The 16,943-nt window shown below is 38.6% G+C and overlaps 1 protein-coding gene across 2 annotated transcripts in view; it reads left to right on the top strand.

Annotated features, from left to right (window-relative positions):
* FAM117B (family with sequence similarity 117 member B) overlaps nt 1-16,943 on the top strand; it is a 116,906-nt gene that overhangs the window by 66,224 nt on the left and 33,739 nt on the right. For both annotated transcript variants that reach the window (XM_020972826.2, XM_020972825.2), the window contains exon 4: nt 6,622-6,735. In XM_020972826.2, coding sequence (XP_020828485.1) covers nt 6,622-6,735 — 114 coding nt within the window. The remainder of the gene's footprint in view (nt 1-6,621; nt 6,736-16,943) is intronic.

Genomic DNA, 16,943 nt, shown 5'->3' with positions numbered 1-16,943 from the left:
ACTAATATGGGAGCCATCTATTTATAATTAGATTATCAACTTAGAGCAAAGAGCAACATTAATAAAGGCTAGAAATAAGAAAAACAAGAAGATATGGTGTTCAGTAAAACAACTCCAATCTGACACATTTTAGCAAGTTATTGACACCAAAAAAAAATGTAAATGGAAGAAAAGACATCGCCAATTATAATAACTTCATTAAAAAGTTTAACAGATATAAATCAGTTGCCGTAAGGAGATGAAAAAAAGCACCTTAGTCAGCTTACATAAGATCTCCTTTCCAAACAGAGAATGTAAACCAATGGCAACACAAGTTTAGAATAGAACTTCACTTCTTATAGAGAAGAATGATGGAAGATTATGAGCAATGTCCTCTCAAAGAGAAAAAATATAGTCCATTTAAAGAAAGCTTGACAAGAAATGAAACTAAACACTGGAATGAGAACGTGTTAAATATAAAAATACAGAAAAGGATTTGTGAAGATTTTTATGGCAAACTTTTCACCATTGGAGGATAATGGAACTCATTCCAGTTGAACACTAAATCACAGTCTTAGCCCCAGTGTTTGAGGAATTGTAACTGACACTTATAAAAAATGAAGGAATAAGTAACTGAATGGTATTAGATTTACGTACAGGAAGTCTATATTGGAAATGACACAATTCGGAGGACATCGAAAAATCAATTCTTAAGGTGTAAGAAATAAGGGAAGATATTACAGGGATAGTCTAAGGTAGTGTAAAAATCTGAACTTAGTACCAAAAAAAGACAGTTATTAATATTCATCAGCCCATATAGCTAGATCCTATCTTTACAATACTTTTATAAGACCAGTCTGCGACATCGTTATGAGGACTTTATGATAAGGCATCGATGGCATTGATAAGGATAGTCTCATATCATTACTCTGATGTAGCAGGCTTTTGCAACAGTAGATCATATCTTTACAGTAATAAAGTAGTGGGGAAAAAAAGGAAAATATTAAATCTTTACTGTTGTAGAGATTTACTCTTCACTAAAGAGCTGACTAGATTGCCTTTAAAAATTTGCAAAATTCTTTCAGTTACTTCAAACTTTTCTCCGGAACAAAGGTCTGTCCTTTTAATACCAGCATCTTATTGGTGATATTGTATGGTTTCAAGTCATGGGTCGCTATCACCAGAGGGCAATAGAGAAGCACAGTTAGTTTCATGCCTGGGGTGCTCTCCTTCCTCTGCTCCAGCTCCTGGCCTCCCAGCTTCCTTCAGGTCCCTACTAACATCCCACCTTCTCCAGGAAACCTTCCCCAGACCCTCTTGATTCTAGTGCCTTCCCTCTGTTAATTATTTCCTATTTATCCTGTATATAACTTGCTGTGTATATATTGTTGTCTCCACTAGATTGTAAGTTCCTTGAGGGCAGGGACTGTATTTTGCTTCTTTTTACATCCCCAGTTGTTAGCACAGTGTCTAGAACACAGTAGGTGCTTTATAAATGCTAATTAAAGTGAAGTGACAAAAGAGACACAAAATGCTGTTGAGGTTGAAGATGATACCTGGACCTGTTCTCAGCAGGAGAAAGCCATCTCTGTTTAACCCATTAGAGCTCAGAGAAACCAGATTTTCCTGTAAGACACTGAAAAGCAAAAAGGTGCTTCATTTACTAACCTTCACCATGGAAAACCAGGTATTGAGCAAGGATTTCTCTGATTAGACTATTATACATAGCAAGGATAGATAATAGATTTTTTCAGTCTTCGAGCATATACCCTTTCTGTCCTCTGACTCTGCCAGCACTCTGGTGCGGGCCCTTGTCACCTCACTACTGGATTATTGCAGTAACCTGCTGGTGGGTCTGCCTGCCTCAGTCTCTCCCCACTCCAGTCCATCTATCATTCAGCCACTAAAGTTATTTTCCTAAAGTACAGGTCTGACTGTGTCGTTCCCCTATTCAGTAAACTCACTGGCTTCCTTTCTCCTTCAGGATGAAATACAAAATGCTCTGACATTCAAAACCCTTCATAACCTAGCCCCCTTCTGCCTTTCCAGTCTTCCTGTACCTTAGTCCTTACCGTGTGTAATTTCCTAATTGTTTTCCCAGTCTCAAATCTCTTCTTTCTACAGTCTGTACTTTACAGAGCTACCAAAATGACATTCCTCACTGTAGCAGTCTTCTGTTCAAGAAATTGCAATGGCTTTTATTACCATCGGGACAATTTATTACCAGTAATGCCATTATTACCCTCTAGAAACAAATGCAGACTCCTCTACTTCGTATTTAAAGCACTTCACAACTTGGCTTCAGCCTACCTTTTCTGGCATTGCATTTCCATGCTTTTGCACAGGCTCTCACCCTTGCCTGAAATACACTCCCTCTTTGCCTTTTGTATTGTGTAATCTAATTTCTTAGCTCAGGTTTAATGCCACGTCCCTACATGGAGTCTTTTCTGAACTCCTTCCCTGTCTTCTAGTGCCTCTCCCATTATCTTACCTGCTTTCCTTCCTTCCTTTACTTGAATTACTCCTTTTTTAAATTGGTGGGGTTTTTTTTAACTATTGAATAATTTTTCCCCCAATTACATGTAAAAACAATTTTTTAACATCCTTTTTAAAAAATTTTAAGTTCTGAATTCTCTCTGTCCCTTCTTCCCTCCTCTCTCATTGAGATGATAAGCAATTTGAGTATAGGTTATGCATGTGCAATCATGTAAAACACAGACCAAAAAATGAAAGACCACCATCACTAGAGCCTGGCGTATAGTTGGCGCTAAGTAAATGGTTATTGATTGATTGTTTTCTAAAGTGTTAGAGCAAAGTATGGTTTTTCATATTACCACCAACAGAAAAAATATCCATAAAAGGGGAAATAACCTTTACTCTGGCATGAGTCATTTAACAGTTTTTTCTTTATCTTCAAGTTCTACATTTTAAAATAAATGTTTTTGCACTATAAACTTAGTAACTATAAACTAAATAAACATTCAGATAAAATAAAGAATAAAATAATGCATAAACTGTAACTATTCATAGCATATTCAACTGTTCTCTATATCAGCTTTTTAAAAAAAGTATAGAATGACAGGGGCTAGAGTGCCGATTTGGAATCAGGAGAACTTTAGTTCATGTGCCGCTTGATATTTACTACTTGTCTGAACATTGGTAAATCACTAAATTTCTCTGATCTTCAATATCTTCATCTATTACAGGGATGCTTAACCTGGGGTCTTCTGACCTCCATGAGGACAAGGATAGATTGGGAGGGGAAGATATGTCCATAAACTTGGAGCGGGGAACAACTGTGCCCCCCTTTCTCTATATGTATATGTACAGACACACACACACACACACACACATATGTATATATGTATGTGTGTGTATGTGTGTATACACAGAGATAGAATCTCTGATTTGCAAAATGAGGATAATTGTGCTTCTGTTATCTGCCTCACAGAGGAGAGCCTTGTATATGTAAAACTGGGTGCAGACTTTAAAGCTTTCTATAACTTAGTTATTGCTTAGTCTCTACCCTTTTTAATTGGTTATGTGTAATTAGCTGGTGAGGATGCGGTCTGCTATAAACAAAACCATTTACGAATGCTTGTCTTTTCCCTTCTCATTTTCATGAGATGTCTTCTTTGTGTGTGAAGACCAAGATCACTATCATAAAGGCTTTTTTTTGGAGATGAGATTCACTTGTGATCTGGCAGTTGCTGGTGTCTTCTTGATCTCCTTTTTTGGACATAATACCACATATGATAGTATTTTAAGTACTTTTTTCCTCTTTGGGATATTTTGATAATTGATCCTTCTTTCAAGTTTGTTTTGCCTAATAGCGGGATTTTTTTTCTTTTCTGTGTGTACTCGGCCTGGTCCTGCCACTTTCCCTGACTTAAATGCCTAAAAAAAATTTTTTTAACTCCTTGCAAGGACTATTCAAGTTAAATTAAAACCTATCTGTAAGTCCTATTTCTCCTAATCTCTCATCATTAGGACAAAACTGACTATTCATAGACCTGTCCCAAGGTACTCTGGGTCCATTGCTACCTGTATTTTGTAGGAAAACAGCCATGGTTCTTTAGGTCTGGAAAGGGTAGAAGTGGAGCGGTTGGTGTTTTATATTGTAGTAAGTCCTAGTTAATGGATGCTTTGGGGTTCCTTTGTACCTCAGGTTTTGTCAGGTTGAGAAAAAAGATGTCTACAGACTAGATTCTCTTGTTTGTTTGTTTTTAATTTGTAAGATACTTCATATTGAAAACAACCAGTATTTTTCAGAAAAGCATCTGTGCCTCTTTAAGTCTGGCAAAAGGCAAACAAAAAACCATTTTCTTTTTTTCAGATACACTTTCAATCAGCCAGTCCTCAGGGACGTATGAAGTGGTAGCTATGAGCCACGTAGTGTGCTACGGTCTGGACTACAGACACAAAAGGGGGACAGTTCCTGCCTGAAAGGAGCTTCTCTTCCAATGGGGACAGCCTCTGCAAAGAAAGACATAAAAGTGGGAATGTGGAGTTGTGTATGAGGAACAGAGAAGATCAGTATACTGTTTTCTGTTTAACGTAATAAGCTTTGTTTATGGCTTAGACTAGATGAGTTTTATTTAATTTATTAATCTTTCCAATATCTTTTTTTTTAAAAGATAGCCATTTTGACTGAGCATCAAGAACCTTATTTTAACTTGACTGCTAATTTATCAAAGTTTTTTCACAGAAAGTGAAGGAGAACTGTATAGTTAAAGCTAAGAAACTAGCTTAAATAGTTTCTTTAAACCACAAAGGGGATTTATGAAGAATAATTTCAAATTTAAGGAATTGACTATACAGCTAGACAAAAACAACACTGATCTATTTCAAAATGGCAAAAGGCTTACTCAAGTCCCAGATGTTAAAATACAGCTGATAACTTCACTGTTATGTAGTGTAAATATGCAAAAACTGATAGTCTAAAAATATCTCTTCCTAGATTTCAAAACATTTGAAAAGGAATTGTTTCTGCTGATGGGGTGGGATGAGTTCTTTGGATTTAAAATAAAACAAAATTTAAGCATATTTGAAAATTCTATATGTGTTTTGAGGAGAAATAAGTTAATTGTTTAGTGTGTGAATTGTCAGGTAATTATGTCAGATTTGATTGGTCACACATGCTAAAGATGTCATTACTCTGGAGTACTCTAAAGTTACTCTAATTACATCTAAAGATGTCATTACTCCCAGTCTAAACAACTCTAAAACTTATGGAACACCCTATATTCTGACTGCTAAGTACCTAGAATGGGAACCAGTTCTATATGAGGCACTGAAGATATGAAGACTAAGTATCAGTCATTTCATTCATAGGAGTTTCTCCCCTTGTCAGTGCAGATTATAGTCTTTTTGTGCTCCACAGAGGGTCCTTTAGAGTTGCTTTGGCCAAGATGGACCTTGTGCAGTAGGCAGCCTTGGTGATGAGCCTCTCCAAGCTTGGTTAGACTTGGCTTGCCTTTGCCCAGGTTGTCCTTGGGAGCTGCCGCCTCTATGCATCCGAGAGGCTTTTCTTACTCTCTGGCTGCCATTCTTCTCCCATTCAATTTTCTCTGTGTTTACTTGGGGCCTATTTTGTATCTACTGAACACACATGTTGTTTCCTCTGATTGAAGGCAAACTCCTCAAGGATAGAGACGTTTCTGTCTTCCTATTGTTTCTTTTGATAAAATGTAAGTTTCATGAGGACAAGGACTGACTGTTTCACTTTCGTGTTTACATCCTTTGTGTCCAGCCATTCATATGTGCTTAAGTAAATACTTTTTTACTCCTTCATTTAATAAATGGTTACTAATTGATTTGATGAATTCTTGACAACAGGCTCAGCACCACGTCAAAATCTTTCTAGTTTGTTGTGGAATCTACCATATATTATGCTTAAGTGACATTAGAATCCAGCAACACAAAAATTATAGCATCTCCTTTTGTGGTAGGAAAGAACTGGAAACTTAATGGGTGCCCTCACCTGGGGAGAGCTGAATGAATAATGACGTATGAATGTATATGGAGCACTATCATGCTGTAAGATGTAACTAAAGAAATGGTTTCAGAGAAATGTGGGGAAAAGTGTATGCATTGCTTTAGAATGAAATGAGCAGAAGTAGGAAAAAATTGTTACAGTATCAATAACGTGGTAAAGACAAACAACTTTCAAAGACTTAAGAAAAAATGGATCCATGCAATTTCTAATCGCCACAGTTCCAGAGGATCAGTGATGAAGTATGCTTCCCACTTCCTGACAGAGGGATGACGGAGTCAAGATGAAGAATGAGAAATACATCTTTAAAATTGTCTATGAAAGAATTTGTTTTGACTATACATTTTTGTTTTTATTTTTCAGTAGGGTGGGAGAGAAAATAAATGCTTATTAATTAAAAAACAAACTCAGCACTGTCTTCCTCCACAGTGAAGGATCAGAATAAGACTTTAGTGGAGCAGTATAAACATAAAAGTATTCTTATAAATGTTTAAATTTTTTGTTTGAGATTAGATTTTGTGGTTTTAACAGCTTAATTTTGGGGTCTGACAAATATGCTATGTCCAAATAGTGGCTAATGCTTGTATATATTTTCATATAGTAGGGAAAAGATTCTAAAATGATGCCTCTTATCTTTCCTGTCTTAGATTGCAAAATTGCGCCAGCAGTTACAGAGAAGTAAACACAGCAGTAGGCATCATCGGGATAAAGACCGACAGTCTCCATTCCATGGCAACCATGCAGCCATTAACCAGTGTCAGGTGAGTCATATGCTACAGCGTGCAGAGAGTGTGAATGGTACTGTGATTTGCTGTTTGGCAAATAATTATTTTGTAGAAAAAGAACTCACCACGGTATGTGCTTGAAAGATGATTAGATAGTAACTGCATAAAAGCCTTCAAGAAGAACAGAAATGCTAGTTATGAAAGGAGATTTAGGTGTTATGCTTGGGAGCTCCCACCATGGAGGAACTTGGAAAGTTCTTCCTGTTTGGCTTCCCATCACTTACTTTGTCTGAAGTGAAAGTAACTAGTGATTGAAGAGATAATAGAGCAGCTTCGTTTTTAGTATGTCTCTCAAGTATAAAGCCTCAGCAAATGAGGGGCCCAGTGCCCATTTTAGCTAAGACACTTTAAAATGTGCAGACCACAGTCTCAGTTGTATCTTCTAGAGCATGGACCAGCGCTTTTTGAAGGTCTGAGAATATAATATGTAGTACTTTAGGTTTACAAAATACTTTACATGTACTGTCTCCCTTAACCCTCTTAACAGCCCTGGGAGATAGATAGTTCAGGTCTTATCCTCAATTACAAATGAAGGAAATGAGGGCTTTGAGAGGTTAATGGGGACTTAATTGTGCCACATGACTAATAAATGGAAAATTTTAGATTGTTGGGCTTTTTGTTCTTTGTGGTACACTATACTGTAAGCATTTGTACATTTGTATGTTTTTTTAAATTTTGTGCAAAAGGATTAACTCTCATCATATCACTGATTTTAAATTTATAACCTTGGCCAGAATTATAACTGACCTCAAGCACTGGGACTTTGTTCTAAGACATCAACCTTTAGAAAGTGCAGAGATCTAAAATAATCACTTTTAAAGATGATACAATTTAAGATTTTGTTACATTTATAAAAACTAGTTAGTGACCATAATTCCGTGGTGGAATGAACACTGACTCTGATGTCGTCAAACCTGAGTTCGGGTCCCGTTTATCACCTTGGCCAAATTAGGCTCTGTGGATCTCAGTTTCCTCATCTGTAAAATGAGAAGGCTGGACTAAGGGCTTCTGAGTTACGTTGTTCCAACCTGATATCAGTTATCCTGTGATGAGTAGTGAGAACAAGATCAGATGCTCTTCCTTCATCCCTTCTCCATCCTCCTTAGTGGCTGTGTCCCAGGGAAGCTATACCCTTTAGAGTACCTGTGTGACTCCCATGGTTTATTGGAGCGCTGTATTCTTGGTGTGGTCCATAGAGAGCTAGTCTTGGAAACAGAAAGGTCCAGTTAAAATCTAGCCTCTGACACACCCAGTGCTGGGCAGCTCTGAGCATTCCTTAACCTCTCAATACCCCAAGCACTTTTCCAACACAGTGCAGACTTGCACTGGGAGGCTCTTCCTCACCCTTAGCAGTGAAGAGGCAAATCTGGTCCTTATCTCTTTCTCTTCTCAGTTGGATTATGACCCCTGTGCAAAATGGCTAGTTAGAACTAAAAAGGACTGGTGAAAGGTGGGAATGTTTGTGTTGGAGAAAAGCCCCAGGAAGGGTGGGATTCAACTCATATTGCTGCCATCTGATTAATCACTACTAACTCATCTCTCAGGGTCATGTTCCATTCCCCCTATGGACCTGAGTTTGACTCCTTACTGCTTGTTATCAACTATGGGACCTAGAGCCAGTCATTTTACTTCTGGGGGCCTCATTTTCTTCTCTGTGAAGGGATTGTACTAGATGATCTTGGATATTCCTTCTAGCCTGAACTCATAGATCGTATACATTGTGATAGTTGTAATTAATAGTTATAATTAATGATATCAGCAGTCTTGAAGTTCCTGAAGTACTTTGAAAATTTCAAAAAGATTAAATGATATTCCTTTTAATCTTTTTAAAAAATATATTTTGTTTTAATCAGCCAAGATCTGCCTTCTAACCCTCCCACCCCAACCTTCTCCTTGTATCTTACCTCCTTCCCTCGAGAACACAAAAAAAGAAATATGGATAGTCAATCAAAGCAAGTTTCCACATTGTCCATGTCACCCACCATCCATTTAACATTGTTTTAAATTTTTTTTGTTCCAAATTCTCTCCCTTCCCCCCTCTTTCCTGAAACAGTAATTTGATATAGTTTATACATATGCAGCCATACAAAACATTTCCATAATAGTCATGTGAAAGGACACACAGACCAAAACCAAAAAAAAAAGACCACAAAAAAGTGAAAAATAGTATGCTTTGATCAGCATTCAGACTCCATCAGTACTTTCTCTGAACATTCCCCAATTTATAGGTACCCCCTCAGATTCCTTAATCTCCTCTCCCCCCTCACCCCTTGTCCCCTTTCTCTCCTATTTCCCCATTGAGTGAAATGTATTTTTGTACCAAATTCTATGTGTTGGTATATTTTTCCTTCTTTTGATCAATTCATTTGAGAGTGAGGTTCAAGTGTCAGCCACACCTCCACCCTCTCCTCCTTGTTTGTGTAGTTTATCTGCTTGCATACCCTGATTATGTGAGGTAATTCTTCCTAGCCTTTCTTTCCTTCCTCACCTTCCCCCCCACATTCTTCCTCCGCTCCCTTTCCATTCTTTTTTAAAAGATCATAACAGAACAGAACCACTCCCAAGCAGTATCTAATTGTATTCCTTTGATGAACTTTGATGATGATAGGGTTCAGAGGGGATATGTGTATTATATCCCCATGTACACAGTTAATCCTTTTTCAGGTGTGGTTTTTGGGGGTTTTTTTAATCATTTTTTATCCATGTTTACCTTTTTATGTTTCTCTTTTCTCCTGTGTTTAAATTTCAGAATTTCCCTGCAGCTCTGGTCTTTTCATTAGGAATGCTTGCAAGTCCTCTATTTTGTTAAAGGTCCATTTTCCCTGTAACATTATGTTCAGTTTTGCTGCAAGACCCTTGGCTGCAATGTAATTTGCCGTATGGAGTATCATATTTTCATCAAGTTTTTGTTCATTTATTGTGGTGGCTGTTAAATCGTTTGTGATCCTGACTGTGGCTTCTCAGTACTTGAATTCTTTTTTTTTTTTCTGGCTGCTTGCAATATTTTTTCTTTAACCTGGAAGCTCTGGATTTTGTCTGTCATGTTCTTGGAAGTTCTCATTTTGGGGTTTATTTCAGGAGATAATTTTTGGATTCTATTTCCACTTTGCCCTCTAGTTCCAAGAGATCTGGACAGTTTTCTCTTAAGACTTCTTGAAATTTGATATCTCAAGTCTTTTTTTTGTGTTATGACATTCAGATATGCCAGTGATTCTTACATCTTTTTCTCCTCTCTTTTTCTCACTACTTAATAGTATTTTGTTTTTTCCAGCTACATGTAAAGATAGTTTTCAACATTCACTTTCATAAGATATTGAGTTCCAAATTTTTTTCTCCCTCCCTCCCCTCCTCTCCTCCTTCCCCAAGATGGCAGACAATCTGATATAGGTTATACGTGTACAATCATATTAAACATTTCCACATTAGTCATGTTGTAAAAGAAGAATCAGAAAAAAAGGGGAAAACAGTGATCTTTATTCAGACTCCATAGTTCTTTCTCTGGGTGTTGATAGCATTTTCCATCATGAGTCTTCTGGAATTGTTTTGGATCATTGTATTACTGAGAAGAGCTAAGTCTGTCATAGTTGGCCATCACTTCACGCTGCTGTTACTATGTACAGTGTTCTCTCAGTTCTGCTCACTTCACTCAGCATCAGTTCATCTTACATCTTTTTCTCCTCTGTTTTCCTGGTTGGTTGTTTTTGCTATGAGATACTTTATATTTTCTATTTTTTCAGCCTTTTGTCTTTGTTTTAATATTTCTTGTTGCCTCATTAAAGTGGTTGGCCTTTAATTGGTCCATTCTATTTTCAAGGAGTTTGTTGCTTGGGCAAGATTTTGTTACCTCTTGTGCAAAGCTGTTAATCCCTTTTCCAGTTTTTTCTTCTGTACCTGTCATAACTCTTTTCTCCATCTCTTCCAGGAATTCTAATTGAAATTTCATGCTCAAGCTGTTTTTCTTGAAGGCTTTGCTTACAGATAATTTGGAGTCATTCTCTTCTTCTGAGTTTGTCTTGAGCGTCCCTGTCACCAAAATATTGATTGGTGTGGTTGATGTTAGGGCAGGACTTCCTGTACTTCTGGAGGAATATCTGGGCTAATCCTGTTGCTGCTGCTTTCTTGAGGGTAATGAGTGATAGTGTGTTATTCCAGGATCTTGCAGGCTTTCAGTGCTCCCCAAGTGATCTGTTCCAGGGCAAAACACATACATACCCCTCTTCCCCCCAGCTCATTATGTTACTGACCTGGGTATGGGTTTGTGCAAGAGTGACCTGCTGCCAGACTCTGTCCCTGTCAGCCAGCTGGAATTCTCTGTTGGTTCAGAGGGACAGAATTACAAAATCCTCTTTAGGCTGGTCTGGCTACTAGAAGTGAGACTCTGCTCTGAGTCTGGTATCTGAGCCATGCTGCTGCTGCTACTACTACTGCTACCTTTTTGAGCCGCCTCCTTGTTCAGCACAGTGCCCAGTCCCTTCCTTCCCAGGAACAGCATTCCCCTGTGCAGGTGCCCTTCTGTGCCACCCTCGTTATGACTCAGAACTAGGTAATGGTCAACAAAGCTGTCATCTGGCACCTTTCATTGCAGTGATCTGATATGGATCTGGCAGTTTTTCTTATGCTGGCCTCTTGAGCACTGATATATTCCTGGTATACCCCTTTCTCCCTGTGCCAAGTTGGGCTGGACAAATGTTGCACAGTGACTTGGTGGGAGTGGTGCACAATCAGGGCTGAGTGACTTGCCCATAGCTATTAAGTGTCTAAGGCTGGATTTGAACTTGGGTCCTCCTGACCCCAGGGCCAGTGCTCTACCACCTTGCTGCCTCCACTGTGACTTTTTTTGGATTTGGTTTGGTGCATTTTCTAGATTTGTTTGGAAAAGTTTATAGATGAGTGCTCACCCCACTGCTTCCTACTACTCCGTCATTTTAAAAGTCCTATTCCTCATCATTTTTGATATTTTTTCTGTTATTTTAATAGAATTTTAAATCTGGCCCTGAAAATGTGTGGTGTGTGTGCCAGCTAGGCGCAGTGAATAGAACTCTGGCCTTGGAGTCTAGAGAACCTGAGTTCAAATCCAGCCTCAGACACTTAACACTTACAGGCTGTGTGACCCTGGGCAAGTCACTTAACCCTGATCACCTCACTAAAAAGCAAAAAAAAAAATGTGTTTTGTGTGTGTGTAGTATATATACACACATACATATACATACCCACACAGGGTCACTGGCTGTCTGGAATTTTTTAAAATTTCATTCTCTTCTCCACTCCCCATCAGCAACAACAAGTGGTGCCACCCCTTTGTGTTTGTTGACTCCTCTTGTTACATGGCAGATCCATTCTCTGCCGTCAGGTCCTAGCTGGATTGTACCTTTGTAGAGGAGTGGCCCTCTTGTGAATTTTTCATAAGGTCATCATTCCCTGCCTCACCAAGGTACATATCCGTCAATGAAAGAGCCACCTTGAACTTCGTCTCCATAGTCCGGAATCTACTGAAGTCAGCTCTGGTAAGCCAACTGTTAAATTTGACATATTGGCCATCCAGAGTTAGGAAAGTGTTAATGAATGCAGATTCAATTTCTTTTTGTTTTGTTTTGTTGTTTTTTTTAAATTTTATTTTATTTTTTATTTTTAAATATAAATTTATTTATTTTTAGTTTTCAACATTCCCTTCCACAAGTTTTTGAGTTCCAAATTTTCACCCCATCTCCCCCTCCCCCCACCCCAAGATGTCATGCGTTCTGAATATCCCTTCGCCTACTCTCTTCTATCTCTCTCCCCTTCTCTTATCCCCTTCCCCTTCTATTTTCCTGTAGGGCAGGATAGACTTCTGTACCCCGTTTCCTATATTTATTTCCCAGTAGCATGTGAAAACATTTTTTTAAACATATGTTTTTAAAACTTTAGGTTTCAAATTTTGTCTCTTCCTCCCTCCCCACCCACCCTTATTGAAAAGGCAAGCAACTCAATATAAGCTGTACATGTGCAGTTATGCAAAACACGTCCATAGTAGACATGTTGTGAAAAACTAGCTCTATTTCCCTTAATCCTATCCTGCCCTCCCATTTATTCTATTCTTTCTTTTGACCCTATCTCTCCTCAGAAGTATTTACTTCTAATTAACCCCTTTCCCAATCTGCCCTCCTCTCTATCATCCCCCTGCTCTCTTGTCCCCTTTCCCCCTTTTCCTGTAGGGTAAGACAGATTTCCACACCCAATTGAATGTGTATGTTATTCCCTCCTTAAGCCAAATCCTATGAGAATAAGATTCACTCATTCCCTCTCACCTTCCCCTGTTTCCCCTTCCACTGTAAGAGACTTTTCGGTTTTTTTTGTGAGATAATTTACCCTATTCTACCTCTCCCTTTCTTCTCCGAGTATAATCCTCTCTCATCCCTTAATTTTATTCTCCAGATATGACCCCTTAATCTTCAGCACACCCTGTGCCCTCTATCTATCTACATACATACATATAATTTTTTCCTCCAACTACCCTGATACTGACAAAGGTCTCATGAGTTATAAATATCATCTTTCCATGCAGGAATGTAAACAGTTCAATCTTAATAAGTCTCTTATGATTTCTCTTTCCTGTTTACCTCTTCATGTTCCACTTGAGTCCTGTATTTGAAAGTCAAATTTTCTATTCAGCTCTGGTCTTTTCATCAGGAATGCTTGAAAGTCCTCTATTTCACTGAATGACCATTTTTTCCCCTGAAGGATTATACTCAGTTTTGCTGGGTAGGTGATTCTTGGTTGTAATCCCATCTCCTTTGCCTCTCCGGAATATTATATTCCATGCCCTGGTCCTTTAATGTAGAAGCTGCTAAATCTTGTGTTATCCTGATTGTGTTTCCACAGTACTTGAACTGTTTCCTTCTGGCAGCTTGTAATATTTTCTCCTTGACCTGGGAACTCTGGAATTTGGCTATAATATTCCTAGGAGTTTTCCTTTGGGGATCTCTTTCAGGAGATCTGTGGATTCTTTCAATTTCTATTTTGCCCTCTGGTTCTAATATATCAGGGCAGTTTTCCTTGATAATTTCTTGAAAGATGATGTCTAGGCTCTTTTTGATCATGGCTTTCAGATAGTCCAATAATTTTTAAATTCTCTCTCCTGGATCTATTTTCCAGGTCAGTTGTTTTTCCAATGAGATATTTCACACTGTTTTCTAATTTTTCATTCTTTTGGATTTGTTCTACTGTGTCATGATTTCTCATAAAGTCACTATCTTCCAATTGCTCTATTCTAATTTTTAAGGAAGTATTTTCTTCAGTAAGCTTTTGGACTTCCTTTTCCATCTGGCCAATTTTGCTTTTTAGGGCATTTTTCTCCTCATTGGCTTTTTGGACCTCTTTTGCCATTTGGGTTAGGCTATTTTTTAAGGTGTTATTTTCTTCAGTATTTTTTTGGGTCTCCTTTAGCATCACTCTCAGTTTTTCCTCTACTTCTCTAACTTGCTTCTCAAAATCCCTTTTGAGCTCTTCCATGGCCTGGGACCAATTCATATTTTTCTTGGAGGCTTTGGATGTAGGGGCTTTGACTTTGTTGTCTTCTTCTGGTTGTATATTTTGGTCTTCTTTTTCACCAAAGTAAGATAATATAGTCTGACTCTTTTTGTGCTGCTTGCTCATGATCCCAGCCAATTACTTGGGTTTTAAACTCTTTGTTAAGTTACTAATCTGCTTCCAAAGTGGAGAATGTACTGTCCCAAGCTTCGGGGGGTTTGTACAGCTGTTTTCAGAGATACTTGTAGGGACCTGTAAATTTTCAGTTCTTCCAAGGTGGTATGATAAGGGGCAAGGTGTTTACTCCTTTCCTGGCCTGTGACTACAAGTACTCCTTTCTGTCCTGTAACTGTGATGAGGGGTTTCTCTCCACAGCCAAGCTCCACCACGCCAGCGCTCCTCCTCCCCCCAGCACCGCTTCCCAGAACTGTGGCCCAGATCCAAACACGGGCAAAGCAAGAGATTCCTGTCTCAGCGCTGGCAAAGAGATCCCTGCAATCCCTCTCTGATCAGCCACTGGATTCCCCCTCAGTCTGTGGGCCGGAGGCTCGGGAAGCGCCCCCCCCCCAGGGCCACGCTCTTGGGGAATGGAGCTGAAACCCCACCTTCCTGTCTCAGGCACCCACAGAAACAGACTTTTCCCACTGACCTTCTAAGTTGTCTTTGGCATTGGTGGATTGAGGAGTCTGGATATCTCCACAGCTGCCTGTGATTCAGTCCTCTGAGGCCTGCTCCAGGTTTGCTGCAGCCTGCGCGCCCACGCTGTGGCCTGTGCACCCACACCGTGCTGCGCTTCCATCCCGGCACAATACACCTTTCTGATCAATCATCCAGGTTGTCTTGGGCTGGAAATTTGTTTCACTCTGTCTTTTTGTGGGTTCTGCTGCTTCAGAATTTGTTTAGAGCCATTTTTTATGAGTATTTGGAAGGGTTTGGAGGAGAGCTCAAGCAAGTCACTGCTTTCACTCTGCCATCTTGGCTCCGCCCCCCAGATTAAATTTTTAAACTTAGTATGTATGTGTTTACTCCTCAGCCTCTGCCCCCAGCGTATTGTTAGACAACTACTAACTTACTCTCCTACTGCTCTGTAAACATTATTTGAGCTCAACAGGAGTGCATGAGAAGTCTTGGGATGAAGTCATCACCAAATTGGAGGCCTGGTTATTGTAGGCTGATAATTATAGTTATAACTGGCATTTGGATAGCACTTTAAAATTTCTTATTTTATCCTTATAATGTGCCTGTTCATAGTCATTATAGCTTTATGACAAACTCTTCCTGTCCTCACTAGCATCATGACAGTTAATCTGAAAACCTAATTGCATGAATGTTTTAATGAATCAAGTTTATATATAGGGATTCTAGCAAATTCCTGTATATAATCTCAGAGGAGTAGTATTTGAATTGGGTTTTAACAAGCAGATGAGGATAATAGGTATAGGTAACATTATGATCCAAGAGCAGAAGCAGGAAATAATGGATTGTAAACAGGAGCCATTGAATAGTACAGTTTAGCCAAAGCACTGAGAAATAGAGGGGGAGTAACATGAGATTAGACTGAAAAGGTAGGCTAGCTTCAAATGGGTAATAATAGGGAAAGGGATTTGAACTTACAAAGCAGTAGGACACATGAAGGGTTTTGGTTAAAGGAATGACATGAGCTGATCAATGCATAAGTAAATCTGACACCTATGTGGATATGGGCCTGAATGCAAGAAGACCTTTTAAGAGATCTTAAAGGGTGGCCAACCCCTAAATTAACTCTAGTACCTCCTGTCCCTACCGTTCTAAATAAATGGCAATTAATTGTATTGTACTTTAAATTTTTAGCTTGAGTGAACCCAGCTTGGGAGATACTTGGCTTTTTCTTATTCTGTCAACTAATGTATGTGTAGATAATTCTCAATGAAAAATTTTTTATAGCTGGAAAAGTAGGCGTAAGTCATTGTCAGTGTTTTCTTGTTTGACTTTCTTACTTTGGTATTAATAGAGTGTTTTCCTGCACCTTGGGTATCCTTCCCTCCTTTAATGATCTCACAGTTGTCCCCTTCACTGTTGTATCTCCTATATGTACATTTAGTCCAGTCCAGCTACCTTTTCCATCTATGTTATTTGAGTTCCGTTTCTACTTACTCTGTAACCACATCTGGTACTATAATGTTCTAGTCTGACTATAGAAGTTCTTCTGTTCCTCATGGTGAAAAGTTTGTTATTTTAAAAAATTCTTTTCATATTTTTTTTCCATTTTTCTTCTTGTTTGTTGTCCTATTTTCATACTTAAATAAACTGTTGGGATGAGTTCAGTTAGTGGGTCTCTTGCCAACTTTCCTTAAACTTGTTTTAACAATTCTGTTTTTTCTGCTTTATGAAGCAATACTTGTAATGCTTTTCGATCATCCTCATAGCTAAGATTTAACAAATAATTATATATTCTAAGCTGGTATTGTCTTTAGCTGTCATTTCTCTTTATTTGGCAAGTAAGTCAAGACACAGTTTTTCTCTTGGTTCCTTGTAATGGCAGTTGGTTTACATTGTTTCAACTTATGATATTGTAATTTCTGCCATACACGACCAAGTTTCTTTATCAGTCACTTATTTAAATAGGTCAGGATTCATTTGTTTTTGTGCCATTTTAGCTAATCATCATTGTTATTAGTGAGACGATTTATGTGTACAAA

This window comes from Phascolarctos cinereus, unplaced genomic scaffold (genome assembly GCF_003287225.1).
Source record: "Phascolarctos cinereus isolate Bilbo 61053 unplaced genomic scaffold, phaCin_HiC Scaffold_7;HRSCAF=346, whole genome shotgun sequence".
Lineage (NCBI taxonomy): Eukaryota > Metazoa > Chordata > Mammalia > Diprotodontia > Phascolarctidae > Phascolarctos > Phascolarctos cinereus.
The sequence above is the reverse complement of the archived record's forward strand: the minus strand, read 5'-3'. Positions and strand labels throughout refer to the sequence as shown.